General features: G+C 36.5%; 1 protein-coding gene across 1 annotated transcript in view; it reads left to right on the top strand.

Moving 5' to 3' along the window:
- Positions 1-13,656, top strand: part of LOC103037002 (adhesion G protein-coupled receptor A3) — a 51,965-nt gene that overhangs the window by 6,155 nt on the left and 32,154 nt on the right. The window contains exon 2 of the mRNA XM_007255175.4: positions 9,701-9,772. Coding sequence (XP_007255237.3) covers positions 9,701-9,772 — 72 coding nt within the window. The remainder of the gene's footprint in view (positions 1-9,700; positions 9,773-13,656) is intronic.

Below are 13,656 nucleotides of genomic sequence, written 5' to 3'. Positions count from 1 at the left end.
GTTGATTAAGCACGTTATAATTCATTTGCACAAAGTAGAGAAAATCTCAAGTCTATTTGTCGCTTTGTTGTGTCGCTTTCCGCTTGTCACCAAATTGCAGTTACGAATTGCTCCTTCCACATAGAAAAGGAAGGGTCACTTGTTGCTCTGCCACCTGGCAGTGTGAACGCAGGGTAAACCTTGAGTGCATTCTTAAAAGTAAAGGTGCCAAATGGAACTATAAATGGGTTCTTCATTCATTCATTCAGGGGAAATTCTAGGCATCCAGCAGCAGGTATGTATAGTACACAAAGTTACAAAAAGATAAGATATAACGATACATATAAATACAATAAAATAAAATAATAAATTTAAAAGTGTAAAAATTAAATTAAAAAAAATTAAAAGTGATGTGTTTGTTTTTGAGGTACTTGTTCTCAAATTAGTCCATCCGGTCCCCAGATTTGCATGTAATTTTGTAAACAAGATGTTTAAGCGTGAATACGCTTTAACTTATTTAGAACCTATTGTAACTTCCTATCCCAAGGTCATTAATCTATCCATTTACAAAGAATCAGTTTTTCTTTTCAATTAAGCTCTTAAGCAGACTGCAATGACTGAAAGGTAACTCTTCCTGCAGGATTCTGTGAATAGACAGTTGTCTATTAATCCCAACACAGGAAGACTCCTTCTAAAGACCTATCAGGACAGGATTAGTTTCTTAGGGTGATGTCTGTGAGAAATATTTCACACTTCTACTCAGTGATAAATCTCTTGCGTCTGTTCTGCACTAGAAAAAACAGACCATGGTAAACTGCACAGAAATATGCAATAGTCCAGAACACAGAATCTTCTTCCTGTATTTACTTTCTCTCCACAGACAGGTTTGAGCAATAAACAGTGAGAATGTTCTTACATGACTTGTTCTGATGCATTTTGGTGAGCTTTTATTTTGTTCCTGTGTGGAAAGTAACCAAGCAAATGGGTAAAGAACGTGTTAATGGATTCAAACCAGAGCAAGCCCAAATACACAATGATGGGTAAAAAAAAAAACATCCCAACTGTGAAGCATGGTGGAGAGAGCATCATGCTTTGTGACCGAATATTCAATTTTGTTAATGCTGGGCTTCTCCACTCATGTATCTTGTCTTTGTATCTCAAATGACATTTATCTGTAATAAGATTTATAAGAAACTTTCATGTAAATATGAAAAAGTCACACATCAGAGGTTCTGATGTGTTTCTGACAAGTCTACTGTTTCCCTTTTGAAGATTCCAGCTATTTCTGACAGATGTGTGTTTGCTCTATGAAGTTGTTGCTTCAGGTGGTAGAATACTTTACAGACTTCACTGGCTTGTTTGATTTTTTTTTAGCTGCTGTCACATGAAGAGGTGAACTTGGTGGGATTGTTTGAAGTGTTTGTGGAAGGGGTGCGCAGGAAAAGCTGCATGGCTCATGGGTGCTGCTGTTTGCATTTACCTCTCAGGTGCTGTTCTGGGTCCTGGGTTTCACTGATGGCAAAGAGATTTGTAGTTCTGTTTGCTTTTAGGGCATTGAGCAAACCTCCACAGTAGCTTTTAGTCTTCACATTTTGAAGAGCGGAGAGTAGTTTTTTCAGAGACAGGTGTTTTCTTGTGTTGGTGTTGGCAGGTCTTTTAAAAGAATGCAAAAACATGTATTGCATTTTTTGGTAGTGAGAGATATATTTTTGCCTTGTGTGCTGTGATTTGTTTGCAGTGTGAATGCACTTTTCTAGATGGTTCAAACTTTTGTCTATATAAATATAATTAAGACAAAAATTGATAACAAATAATATCTTTTTAAGCCATTGTTTATACATACATATATTAGTTTAACTGTTCCTTAAGGAAGGTTTTTGATTTATTGTGTCCTGACAGTGATAGAAGTGAGAAGGTAAATTCAATTACAGTTTCTAGGTACAGTGTCCTCATATTCCACTCAACTCTAGTACAGTCTGTTTTCAGTTTATCCCAAGTTTTGTGAACCTTCTACAGCTTTGCATTCTGTCGGAGTGCAAATTTATGCTGCATAGGGGTGTGCCATATTAATTATTGTATTGTACACAATAATTTTGCCAGTATTTTTGAATATCGTGAACAATATTATACCCTAAAATATCAGCCACCCCTAATTATCATATGAGAGTTTTACTTTTTTGTTATTTTTAAGAAAGGGGAAATCATACTGTTCCCATTTTCCATAATATTTCTACTAGAGATGGATTATATCTGTCCAATATCATTTATTCTACTTTAATCCTAGATATTTAGAGTGCATCATTATTGGTATCATGACATTCTGGATCATTGACTTCTGTTACAAATCTTATAAAATGCTTGTATTTTTGTTAAAGAAGTGTATTCTTGAAATATTTGTTTTAATGAAATGTTTTGTCATATCGCCAAGAGTATCGTTATCGCAAATATACCATGAAATATTATGATATTATTTTAGAGCCATAGGCTGCCTCGATCTGGATCAACGGAACCATAGTTTGGTTTGGTTTGGTGTTGTGATAAAATATGACTTTTTTTTTCTATTGTACACATGTATAGTGAGCGTAATAAGTTATGCTGGTGTTTACTGTATTTACTGGAACTGTAGATTACCAGTTTACAGAAATAAGAGAAAACGGAGTAATCTACACTCATTCGGCTGAATGCTCTCTATTTGGGGGTCAAAATTTACACCTGGAAGTGCAACTCACCGAATTGACAACATTCTACAAACCAATCAATGTAAAGCATAGAGAGATGCAGAAGAGAAAGTAGTATTTGACATACTACTAGTATTGTTCTCTATCTAAATAAATAAATAAATATATAAATAAGCAAATAAATACATGCATAAATAATTGTATAGGTATTTAAATAAATGAATAAGTACATTTCTTATTTATTTATTTATGTATTCATTTATTCTTTTATATGTGCATTTATTTATTTATTTATTTATTTATTCATTAATTTATTTCCACATTTCTAAATTTATTTATTGATTTATTTCCACATTTTTCTAAATAAATAAATAAATGTTGAAATAAATAAATACATAAATGCACATATAAATGTATAATTAAATAAAGAAATATAATAAATATAAATAAATGAGAGAGGTATTTATTAATTGATTTATTTACCTATACAATTATGTGTGTGTATTTTTTTATTTATATATTTAGTCATTTATTTCAACATTTATTTATTTATATATTTATTTATTTCTACATTTATATGTGCGATTATTTATTTATACTTATACTTATATTTATACTATGTCATTTTTGGTCCTCCATATTTTCAGTGTGACTCCATTGCTTATCCTGCTTTGACTTAACAAAAGCTGACTATATGTGCTTTATTTTCTTGGCAGACAGCTGAGTAGACATTTTGCGAGGTGAAAGAATAGTCTGAACAGATTTAGGCCTGCAGGTCACGAAGGCTTTCAGTATGCCAATTTTCACAGCAGAACAATAGTGAGACGTGATGGTTCTAACGTACCTTCCAAGCCTGCCAGCTATTACATATTGTGTATGGATTTGATATTGGGGTGTCATTTTTCTGGACCACCAAACCAGATCATTGATACTGCCTGATTCTCGCTGGATCTCATTGTAGATTTTTTTGTGATAGACCTGGAAGTGGTGGTTTATGTTACAGAGTGGTGGCAAAGGCTCTGATTACGGTGTTTGCCAAGGTTTGTTTTCTGCTTTCTGTGAGTGAGAGTCTGTCTTTTAGGAGTAGCAGTAGGTCTGTGGTCGTAGGGAGGCCAATCTTTCTGAGTAGTATTTTACAAGCATGCTTGCTGCTTGGCTTTGTTCATGATGGTAATTAGTAGTCCAGCTTGTTTTAGCCAGCAGGCTTGAGTTACAGCAGAAACTGCCACTGACCTAGGTTTTACCTCTTACCTCCATTCACTGCTTTTTGACAAGCTATTAGCCAAAGGCATGTTGAGCATTTGTCTGATAGGAATGTGCTATCAATCACTGCATTCACTAGCTGCTTGATTACTGATTTGTTTAAAACTGACAAAGGTGCTGGAAGCAATTTCAAAATAAAAAGTAGTATGAAACATTTGAAGTTTTAAGCTTGATTAGTAGTAGGTCTGCAGTGATTAGTCGACATAATTGACCAAGTTGAAAAAAGTTGTCTACTGAATAACGTGAACGATATTATTTAGCACTGACATAATGATAATAGAACAGCATAAAAAAGTAATTAAACACTTTTTAAAGACAGCAAAAAATTTTAATAATCATTTATTATAATTAGTTAGGGAATTATATTTGTATTTCTTCACCTGCTTTAGTCACAATTATTGTGACAGCCCTAACTGTAAGCAAGGTGGTTTGTTTGTTTATTTATTTATTTATTTATTGTACAATTTTGGAAAAACTTTTTAAATATGAAAAACACTATGTGCATTAGTTTACTTTTTATACAAATAGGATAAACAGTGGGATCTACGTACATCATTGCTTTGTAATGACGAACTGCTCTGCCACCAATCTTTACGTGTAAACTATCAAATTGTTAAAAAAACAATTTGTTATTTTTAGAACACTGTAGATTGCTAACATTTGAATTTTAGATTAAATACTTGCTAACAATGCTAAAGTTAAGAAAATTGCCACTGAGATTTAAGTCAGTTACAGGCCAGGCTTTATATTCTGCATTGCAAGTTCCCACAATATTCAAGCAACTGAAGTTCAAGCATGACTGTTTCACTGTATAAAGCCACTCTATAAGCTCAGAATACATTATCTATCATGTCTCAGAAAGAAGTTGTTGGCGACTGATGTTTTCCTCTCTTGGGTCTCCCTCAGAGTCTCTCAGTAAACATCCAGTTTAGCGTTCTTAAAGTTATTTAAGGTTTCTGAGTTTTATCTGCGACTTCGCTGCTGGAACACTGTGTATCCTGTCCCACCGGAGGCCTCTTAAGCTGTCAATCTCTAATAGGCAATTAAACATGTGTTTGGCCCTGAGGCTGGAGACACTTGGGCTGAGATTTCTACCATGTGCAGCCAGTTGGCAGCTGATACACTTTTGACTTGATTTTGGTTGTGTTCCTGGAGCTCTCTTGGTTGTAGTAAGGCCCTTGGGTTGTTGGGTTGTTTTTGAAGATCAGGATTTTAGAGCTAGAACCCCAGAGAAGATCCTCATTATCTGGCACGTGAGACGCACAGGCACCAATGTGAACGTTCATTTGCATGCTAATTATCTGAGCTTCCTGTCTTGTCTTTAGAGAGCCCACAGAAGAAGAGGGTCTAAATCAGGTTATCCCTCCCCTACACTTCATAAAAAAGCCCTCCTGCAGGGGCTCCTTTGTTTATGTAGATAGTTTAGTGGTTCTTTAGAAGAAGAGAAAGGAAGGGTTTTGATTAACTGTATTCTGACACTAGAAGTGTGAAGGTTCGATTGCAGATTCTACCTCATTAATTATCCTGGGGTGTAGTGTCATCTCATGTTCTACAAACCCCCTGTAACTTTTATAGTCTGTAAGATGACAAATTTTAGCTGCATGATATGTTGTTTTGCTCATGCATCATAATATTGTTTCATTCTGATTTCCTAGAAGGGGGACTGCAAACAAAACATCTGCAATGTTTTTCATTTGTCTATTTATTTCCGTACTTTCTGACCAATCGCAGATGATTTTGTTAACATCTTTTATTTACCTGTATTTTTTAATGAAGCCTTATTTGCCATCTTTTAACTTCATAACATCCCAATGGCAGTGAACCTGTTAGACAGACTATGGGTCAAAGTCATTTATTACTGCTAGTTTTTAGTTTTTAGAGTTGTTTTAATATTTAAAGGTTCAATCATTTTCTTCTTGTATAAACCATATTTGCTCTGTACAAAGGCACGTCTTGCTCACAAGAAGGTCTCTTGTTGGTAGTGAACGTGAAAAAGATGATCAATGAACAAAACGTATTAGATAATAAATGAATAATCTTGTCTAAATAAAACATTTTCAGGTTCCTTCACCTTTACTTCTTCAATATAAGTGATCTGATACAGAGCTCTAACAGGAGACTTTGTTGCATTGCTTCTTGGTAGGGTAACACTTGCTTTGAGTCACAACTCAAGGACACATTTTTCTGGACAAGCTGAAATATACAGAACAGACTCTGAAAGTGAAAGAAGCGTGGACTGACATGGAAAAAGAAGCAGCATCTGATTTTACATGAATATGACTTTGGTTACGCAGCATTACTCCGTTTTTGCAAGTGTTGTCTTGCCCTCTTTACCAGAAACTTCTTTATAATGCTTTACTTCAGCAGAGTGGCTTTACTGCTACTTACAACATAAGGCACACCGGATTATAAGGTGCACTGACTATATTTGGGAAAATTAAAGGATTTTAAGTGCACCATATAGTGCGAAATATAGAAGCGTGAGAGTTCAGATTAGCAACAGTGCCACAACAGTTTTGAAGTCATTATTGTATGGTAAAATGCTATGTAATGCTGCTTCAGTTTCATCATATTAAAGCACATTAATTTCCCATTGTTATTACAATGCTTCTATAGATGCTTTAAATCACTGTCTGATTTGTACAGAACAGTTTTCATCTGCTCTGCACCACTTTTGCTTTCTAACTGCTATCCACCAGAACGTGTCCTGCCTTCTGTTTACAGGCATAAAGTTAGGCTATATAGAACTTGTTGGCGCTACAGTCCACTACATGTCCAAACCCACTGTTCTCTAGAATTACAGTGCTCCATCATGATTGAATAAACAATTTCCCTAGTATTTTTCAGCTATAGATTTCAGCCAGTCTTTCATCAGTAGTTTACTTCTCAGAGGCGCAGGCAGAAGAACAGTAATAGGCAAATTGTTGTACACATGACTCTTGCTTGGCCCTTTTTCACAGATTTATTTCAACAGTGGGAGAGTCACAAGGTTGTGTGTATATTCATCCAGACAGTCATCAGAATTATTCTCTGGCAATTATTTACTCCCTGCCTGGGAACTGGCTTTGTAAATCAAACTACAGCTGCTCACTATGAAGCATAATTATTTGTGTTTGATTATTACAGTTTTAATAGCATGCCTGCTTTCTTCCCCTATTGGATTTGAAAATACAGATTTGATGGATGGTGTTTTTTTCTCTCTAGACCATGTCTATCTTGATTAGCTACTGAAATCCAGTCTCTGAAACTGATCACTACATTTTTTCCAATAGTTTTTCTTTTCCCCACTTTTTTTTTTTTACCGTTCACATCAACATCATACCAAATTTATTTCTAGCCATTAAGAGCCACTGTAGAGGACTGTACTACTTTTCCATTTTCCAATGCAAATAACAATTAGCTAGGCAAACCAGTGTAGTGTCTCTACAGTACCTACACTGTACAGCACTGCTCTATGTACCCCATTTTTCTTATGCATATCAAGACATAAGTTTATATGAGTCATCACCCAGCCCTGGGATTACATCCCACCCGAGTTGACTGCGTTCCCGTCAGATAATTTGCATGGATGTATGGATGTCCCCAATCTTTTATCATTGCTGATTTATGACTGATTAGCCTTAAGGGCTAATTTAGCTAGCTACATATCGAGGCTTGACTTGTATCCGATTCATTTTCCTCCAAACTGCGAACACAGCTTCACTGTGCTAAAGACTCTAAGGCTTTCTCATTCACCCTCTCTCTCTCTCTCTCTAACATACACTCGTTTTCTCTCTCTCTCGCTCTCTTGCTCTCTTGCTCTCTCTCCATCCAGCATTTAAAAAGATTATTTACGATCTTAATTAAAATTAATCACACAATTGTTGTCCAGTGTAAAATGGATTTTTGGTGTAATTGAACATGATAAAGTACTTACCATGATGAATAGCACACCTCTGTTCTCCCACAACGTTCCGAGATCCAGAAATTTTAACAGTTTGTACGAACACCCTTCAGACTGGGTGACACGGGGCATAATTTGCCCTGATAAATCGCTTTTTCTATCGTTATTCAGGCTCAAAGTAGCTTCACACCTCCTTGCTAGAAACCAGAGAGCCCTGACATTTAAAACCAGGCATTAGTAACTTTAAAAAGTGCACAAGAAGCTTATTAAAAACCTCTGTTTACATCCAATATCACTAGCTTTCAGCTCCGAGCCCCGCCATTACTCCTGGCGCCAGCTGCTACGCTATGTGGGACATCCCTACTTTAAAACATTTCCAAATAATACCTAGCTAAAAGCTTTACTGTTTCTCACAACTGGTTTAACAGTTAGTTGTCAGTGTTCTATAGAAAATCCGGGCAAAATTGGTTTAGTCCAAGACTGTCATTGTAAGCATTGTCTCAGGTTAGCATTGTTAGCAGTATCAGTTGGTAAGAACCCATTTAATGCTATTTTGTATATCCAAACAACATAGAACTGTCCTGTCCTAACTTCTATTTGTCAACACTGACTGTGACTGATTTTAATAAATTTCAGATGGATAGAAGTGCTAATAAACTGTATGATGATGCTGTTTTTACTACTGCTAATGTGTGATGTTGCCATCTTCGATTCTATATTGAATAGTTACTGAACTGCAGTCTCTGAAAACTGATTACTATATATTTTTCCAATATTTTATTTTCTTTTTTCCCCCACATTTTTTACTGTTTTACATCAACATCATACCACATTTATTTCTATCCATTTAGAGCCAACTGGCTATTAAGTGTGTGTGTGTCAGGCCAGGACTGTGCTGCTTTCCAATACAAATAGCCATTAGCTAAGCAAATCTGCATTTGTAACAAGTGTAAGCAGTGTGTAACTCTACAATGTTTGCTTTTATTTTTTTAAAAGGTAGGTGATACAATGTCATTATGTAGACTAGTTCCTGTGTAGGTCTGGTGTTCTGCTCAGCACAGGAGCTGCTCTAGACTCTTGTGGAGAGAAATATTGACACTGGCTGAGCTGTCAGAACTGCCCTAGCCTGCAATAAAGTTAGCCTTCAGCACCCTGTAACAACAGCCTGTCTGTGTGAGAAAGAGTGAATGTGCAAACCACTATGTTCTGCAGTGCATTTCTTAACATTGTTAAGAAATCAACATTGAAAAGAAATCAACATTCTTAACATTGTTAAGAAATCAATATGTGTGTTGTTGAACTTGTAGATTGGGACTTTAGTGTAATGCTTGGTCCTTCTAGCGTGATTGTTCGCATCTAGGTCTTGACACATTTGAACACATTTTAGTGTTTTTTAGACAATAATTTAACTATATTATATAATCTGTATTCAGAAATAAGATATTTTTATTGTCATGTTTTTAGATGTTTACTTATCTAACCACCACTATGCCTGTTTTTATATTTAATCTCTGAAGTTACTCAAATCAGATTATTGGGAAGTTATTCATCATCAGTCAGTCAAGTAATTTTTTTTGTTTGTTTGTTTGGATGCCATTTTTGCCTGAACGTTGCTGGGCAGTTATTTCCAGTCACATGATACCAGATTTCTCCTGTGAATAGGGAAAGAGCAAAATACTCAATTAACTAATAGCTCATAAAATCTGATAAAAAATCTCATGAGTAGGTTGTTGAGTAAGGATCAGTAAAGGTCACAAAGATATGATATTCTAGCTTGTTTACACTCACCATTTTAGTATAATCATATAATAGTATAATTACTGCATTTATGTTTGTTGTATTATTATGTTTGTTAACTTGTATTATATATTAATGCTTTTATTTTTTTTCTTTGCAGGATTTTGAGCAACAATAAAATCCAGGATCTACTAAATGGCTCCTTTGCTGGTTTATCTACGCTTGAGAGACTGTAAGTTGCTCCTTATTTTCTAGCTTGTTTTGTTTTTAATTCATAGAAGTAATCAAGTAATTTGCTGTTTATTTTGATTATAATATTTTCAGTAGAACTTAATGAACAAAACCGAACTGTAGCCATTCAAGCATTCCGGAGTATCTGATTGGAAAAAGAAGTTTTAAAAACATAATTTGACCATACCTTTGGAACGATACTTAGTGGAAGTGGACAAGTAGAAAAATGTAAAATATGTTTTTAGTTAATCTTTGCCAACACCCCCCCCCCCCCCCCCCCCCCCCCCGGCCCCCTTTAGCACAGCACAATCGACCCACATAATACTGGTTATTTATGTAATATAAAGCTCTGGAAAGAATTGAAGAGACCACTTCAGTTTCTGAATCAATTTATCTGATTTTGCTATTTATAGGTATATGTTTGAGTAAAATGAACATTGTTGTTTTATTCTATAAACTTCAGACAACATTTCTCCCAAATTCCAAATAAAAATATTGTATTTCAGAGCATGTATTTGCAGGACATGGCTGAAATAACAAAAAAGATTCAAAGCCTCCAGACCTCAAACAATGCAAAGAAAACAAGTTTATATTCATTATATTCAAGTTTTAAGAGTTCAGAAATCAATATTTGGTGGAATAACCCTGGTTTCCATCACAGTTTTCATGCATCTTGGCATGTTCTCTTCCACCAGTCTTACACACTGCTTTTGGATAACTTTATGCCACTCCTGATGCAATAATTCAAGCAGTTCAGCTCGGTTTGATGGCTTGTGATCATCCATCTTCATCTTCATTATATTCCAGTTTTGTAAAATCAAAGAAACTATTTTTTTCCCAGAGCTGTATATATAAAAACAAGCACACATTTAATTGGGTAAGACCTCTCAACTAGTGTGAAAAAATGTTTGTGCATCCTCTCAGTGTGTATTTAATTTTCTCAAGATTTAAAAAATACACAAGGTCCTTAAGCCATCAGGAAGTGGAAGGATATTTAGCAGACTTTCAGTGCAACAATAAGGAACGTCTCGCTAGTAAGGAAGTGAAAGCTATAATGTCCACTTGTGTAGAGTTGTATATAAGTAAAGGGTCAAGAATCCTAAATATAGCAATTAAAGGACAATATTGGAGATTTACCTCAAGAACAGTGGACATAATGTTTAATCCCCATTTTAACCAACACCCTTCATCAGAAAATGATTTGATTTACAGAATGGTTGTTGGAGATCTGCAGGTTTTCTCAGGTTAAATGACTACTGCTGCCGTGTGCATGGTTCAGCCAAATGGAGAGTGAACTCTCTCTCTCTCTTACTATATTAGCCCATCAGCTGCCAGCGGAAGTGCATGCGTGTATTTGAGGAATCTTAAAGTGCCTGTTGAGAGGGGGATGGTGGAGGGGAAGCTAATTTTAGTCAGCGCCCTCAGGGTCCACTATTGTCTGGCCTGTCTTATGCTACAGTTACAGTAGTGGAGGACTCAGCTCATTCCCCCACATTTGAGTTAAGGGAATTTTCTTCTGTAAGCAATCATTGTAAATAGATTTGTAAGTAGTTTGGTCATTCCACACTTATGGTGATGTGAAGAACTTAAGACCACTGGCATTCTTGCATTCTTTCATTCTGTGTGTTAGCTCTGCACTCAAAGAGTTTCTTTAACGAAAGGAAAGCAGCTTTTATTAGGAGTCAGAAACATCTGGAGATATGCATTTCTCCTGCTTTTTCTTGTAGAGATTGAGTGGGAAATGTTTTGGGGTCCTACTGTGGAGCTCTTGGGTTGATTTACTGCTTGAAAATGGCTCCACGCAGATAAAATAACCTGGCCATTAATAGCCCTCGTGTTTCAATGAGGGCTAAAATAACATGACGCCATCTGAGTGGAATTTAAAGGGCACATTTTCCGTGTCATTATTGCGAGCCCTGGATAATAAGGGAAAAAAAGAGCCAGGGAAAGGGGCCTTTCTGAGGTATGTCTGGAGTATTTAAAAAAAAATCTGATGAAGGCTGGTGACACTGGCTGTAGAGTATACAAATCATGCCCTGTTAACCCTGCTGTGTTCTTGGCATTAACTGCAATCTGTGTAATATGTCTAAATTGAGAAGAATTTGTATAGACATCCTGTATTTTTTTAGCTATTCCAGGCATCTTTTTATATGCCAGAAAATGGTTGGAATTGGCTCAGATGGGCATCTGTGAAACAGATTGTTCTGTGTAAGATATATGATGGGCTGTGTGTTAGGCAGTGCTGACTCGAGCGGTCCTCCAGAATTCCGTAGCTACCCATCTTATCTGCTTAAGCAAAACGCCATATGTGCTCAATTGAGCCGTCTTATTCCCTTTTAAAAATAAAGGTGACAGGAAGTACTCGTTTGGAGCAGTGCCTCAGAAGATCTGTATATTAAGGAGCTTTTTTTTTAAGTCTGAAAAACATAATGTAGGTTCTAAACTAATGCTGTATGCCTTGTACCGTAGTTTTTGCACTATAAGGCAAATCCTTTAATTTTCCAGTGCACCTTTTAATCCGGTGTGCCTTATGTATGAATTTTACCAGTCAGATTGTAAACCGTTGTACAGCGTTATACAGGAGTTACGTACTTGGAAATTCCAACATCCAAGTAATTTTGAAGTTCTTTTTTTTCCAGGAACTGATTAGGAACCTTTCTTTTACGAGTGTCAATGTGAGCTTTGCTCCTCCAGGTGCAAAACTTCATACTGACAGCTCTGGGCTCAGGATTAGAAATGCACATTTCCTTGTGTACAGCCTCCTGTTGTAAAGTGGCTGATGGTAAAGTGCAGGAGAGGCAGATAAACGGATGTCTTTTAAAACCCATCGCAAGTATAAACAGCTTTGATCCTCCTCTGCCTTGGAAGCCTGAGGAATTCAGCTTTGCACTACACTCGAGTGTCTGCTGGCTGGCCAGCCTCAGCGTCTCTTTCAGTCCCTGTGTTTCTCTCTTTCTGTCCAACCCCCCCTTTCCATCGTGCTCTCCTTTAACAGCGTGTGACATTCTGCTTTTGTTATGCTAATACGTCTCTCAGAGGCCAGAGGTGTCGACAGAGTGATTCACCCCAAGCTTTCTGCCTCTGTATGCTTTTGTGTGCGTGTTAGCGAGTGTGAGGGAGTGCTGGGTTACCGTCTTTTTTTCATGTTGAATAAAGACTTGCAGCGGTCTCCGGCTCACACCGTGGCGTTGTTCAGTGGAGGCACAGCTGCTCTCTGCTGTGTGATGGACAGACTTGGAAGAAATCAATGAAAGCCCACCTTTCACCTCAAACCCAGCCATGAAATTGCTGTGTAACTGTTGCCACATCATGGTTTCTCTAAGAGTTTTTATGCTGCCCAATGGGATTTCCCAAAAAGCAATGCCTGTTGTTGGTGACAGTCCCCCCCCCACCCCCCCCCTTTAGTTGTGTTCTATACGTGTTCTACTTTAAAGCACACTAGGTGGGATTTCCTTGATTATTTAACTTTTTAAAGAAGTAAAATTACAGCTTGAAACTTACTGCAGCACTGTATTGAGGTGTAATAGGAGGAATAGCGGTTCTTTCGTGTCTGTGCCAGGCTCCTCTTAGTAATTCAGTGTATATTTCTGTTTTGTAAAATGTTAATAAGAGAGTTAAAAGGCTTGTAAAACGTTTTACGACAGTGCTGTATACATTTATTACACTCTGCAACTGTAGGGGGAGCCCACGAGCACAAAATCTTAATCCTACATAGTGGAGCTATAACTTTTGCTTAAATTGAATGGCTGTAGGCACAAAACATTTGTTTGTACATTTTATTTTATCATTGATCATGCTTTAAAGAATGTTTTTTGCCTGCCGCTGGAGTTAATTTAACATTTAAGGTTTAAAATATTCTTTCAGCATTTGAATGAAACCGTTATC

Source organism: Astyanax mexicanus, chromosome 8, assembly GCF_023375975.1.
Source record: "Astyanax mexicanus isolate ESR-SI-001 chromosome 8, AstMex3_surface, whole genome shotgun sequence".
Taxonomy (NCBI): Eukaryota; Metazoa; Chordata; class Actinopteri; order Characiformes; family Acestrorhamphidae; genus Astyanax; species Astyanax mexicanus.
Note: the sequence above shows the minus strand (reverse complement) of the source record. Positions and strands in the feature narration are given on the sequence as shown.